This window comes from Trypanosoma theileri (genome assembly GCF_002087225.1).
Source record: "Trypanosoma theileri isolate Edinburgh chromosome Unknown TM35_Tth_2_V1, whole genome shotgun sequence".
Lineage (NCBI taxonomy): Eukaryota > Euglenozoa > Kinetoplastea > Trypanosomatida > Trypanosomatidae > Trypanosoma > Trypanosoma theileri.
Window position 1 is genome coordinate 441,041 of NW_021639844.1, and position 1,740 is coordinate 442,780.

The 1,740-nt window shown below is 37.5% G+C and overlaps 1 protein-coding gene across 1 annotated transcript; it reads right to left on the reverse strand.

The window, feature by feature from the left end:
• Nucleotides 1-38: 38 nt before the first annotated feature.
• Nucleotides 39-1,739, reverse strand: TM35_000022620 (BBS4-like protein 4; the record flags this gene model as incomplete). The annotated part of the gene is made up of 1 exon (XM_029021580.1): nt 39-1,739. A coding segment is annotated over one exon (1,701 nt), but the record flags the coding sequence as incomplete, so codon positions are not given.
• Nucleotide 1,740: the final 1 nt, after the last annotated feature.

Sequence of the window (1,740 nt, forward strand, 5' to 3'; positions counted from 1 at the left end):
TATATATGAAAATATACACTCCCCTGTAATCATGTCTATCAATTGTCATTATTTTTTACTTCATCTGATGCCACTCCTTTAGTCTCCACCTCTATACCATTCCCACTGTCCTTATCCTTGTGCGTACTACTACCACTACTGCTGGTCGTACTAAACTCCTTATTATTATTATTATTATTACCACCATCAGCAGTATTATTCTTCTTTTCGCATATATTGTTTAAATTCTCCAACCCAGTCCCTAGAGAGAGACGCACATTGAGTAGATTCACTGTTCTTAAAAACAATGGTCCCCATTCCACCCGTTCATTCTTATTTTTAGATGCCCATATACGCATAAACTTTTCCATTTGTATTCGTGCCTCCTCCATATCACCCGCATTTACCAATGTAATACTGTAATTTAATAAAATAAGTGGATCCTGATCCATCGCAAGTGCACGTTTATAAGCAGCATAGGCATTTACAGTATCATTCATTAACGCCAGACACACCGCAAGATGCATAAAGGCTGGAGCATAGTGTGGCTGTAGATGTGTAGTAGCAGCAAGATAATGAAATGACGAGGCAAGTTGTCGTAAGTGTAAAAAGACAAGTCCCATATTATATGAAATTCGCCATTCAAACGGTGCAAGTGCAACGGCTTTACGTAAACACGCCACAGCCGCATGCATATTCTGTTGACCAAAGAAACACATACCAATATTACTCCACAAACGTGCCGAGTGAGAAAGTCGGGGAACCGCCACTCGGTATTTATGTAAAGCCACACTAAAGTCTCCATTCTCCTGCATAATACCCGCCGCCGCCATAATAGCGGTGGGATTAGAGGAATTTAAAGTGAGACATTTGGCCACAGAGTTAAAGGCTTTTGCGGTTTTTCCTAATTGAAGATATAAAAGACCTAATGCGGTAAGAAGATCTGGATTTTCTGGAGAGGATTGAAGAGCTTCTTCATATAAACCAACAGCCCGTTCATAATCCTTCTGCAGTACAAGTGCTTTCCCTAATTGCATAACACAACAATCATGTCGTTGAATACTAATAGACTTTACAAACGATAACTCTGCCTCTTTATAATTGTTAAGATACATATAGCAAAGACCCATATTGTATGGGAGAGACCAATCTTCACCTATTCCTTTAATGAGACGTAAATTTTCAGCCTCACGAAAAGCCTCAATGGCGGCACGATGTTGTCCAAGTAACATTAATGCCTGTGCAACCTGTTTTTGATTAATAGGGTTTTGTGGATTAATAATTAAGGCGGTTTGAAAGAGATTAAAAGATTCTTCTAGTTTTCCATTCCGTCGCATTAATAATCCCTTTACATATAATGCATACTCACACACCCCACCAGATTCTTGTATTTGAGATTCTATGATTGAAAGACATTCCGTGTATTCTTGTCGAATATAAAGTTGATGAATAAGCCAATTACGACGTTCACGAATAGAAAGCACCGCAGCCGCCATTGTAGACGTTGGACCTTTATTGACAGTCGATGTTGATGATGGAACGGCAGGTACAGAAGTTTGAACCACTGCAGTTCCCTCAACAGAGGTGTTAACATTGTTCGTATTATTATTATTATTATTATTATTATTATTATTATTATTATTATTATTATTATTACTACTATTGTCGTTATTGATGTTTCTATTACTGTCGTCATGGTTATTGTTGTTATTGTTATTGTTGTTGTTGTTGTTGTTGTTAATATCATTATTATTGAGAGAA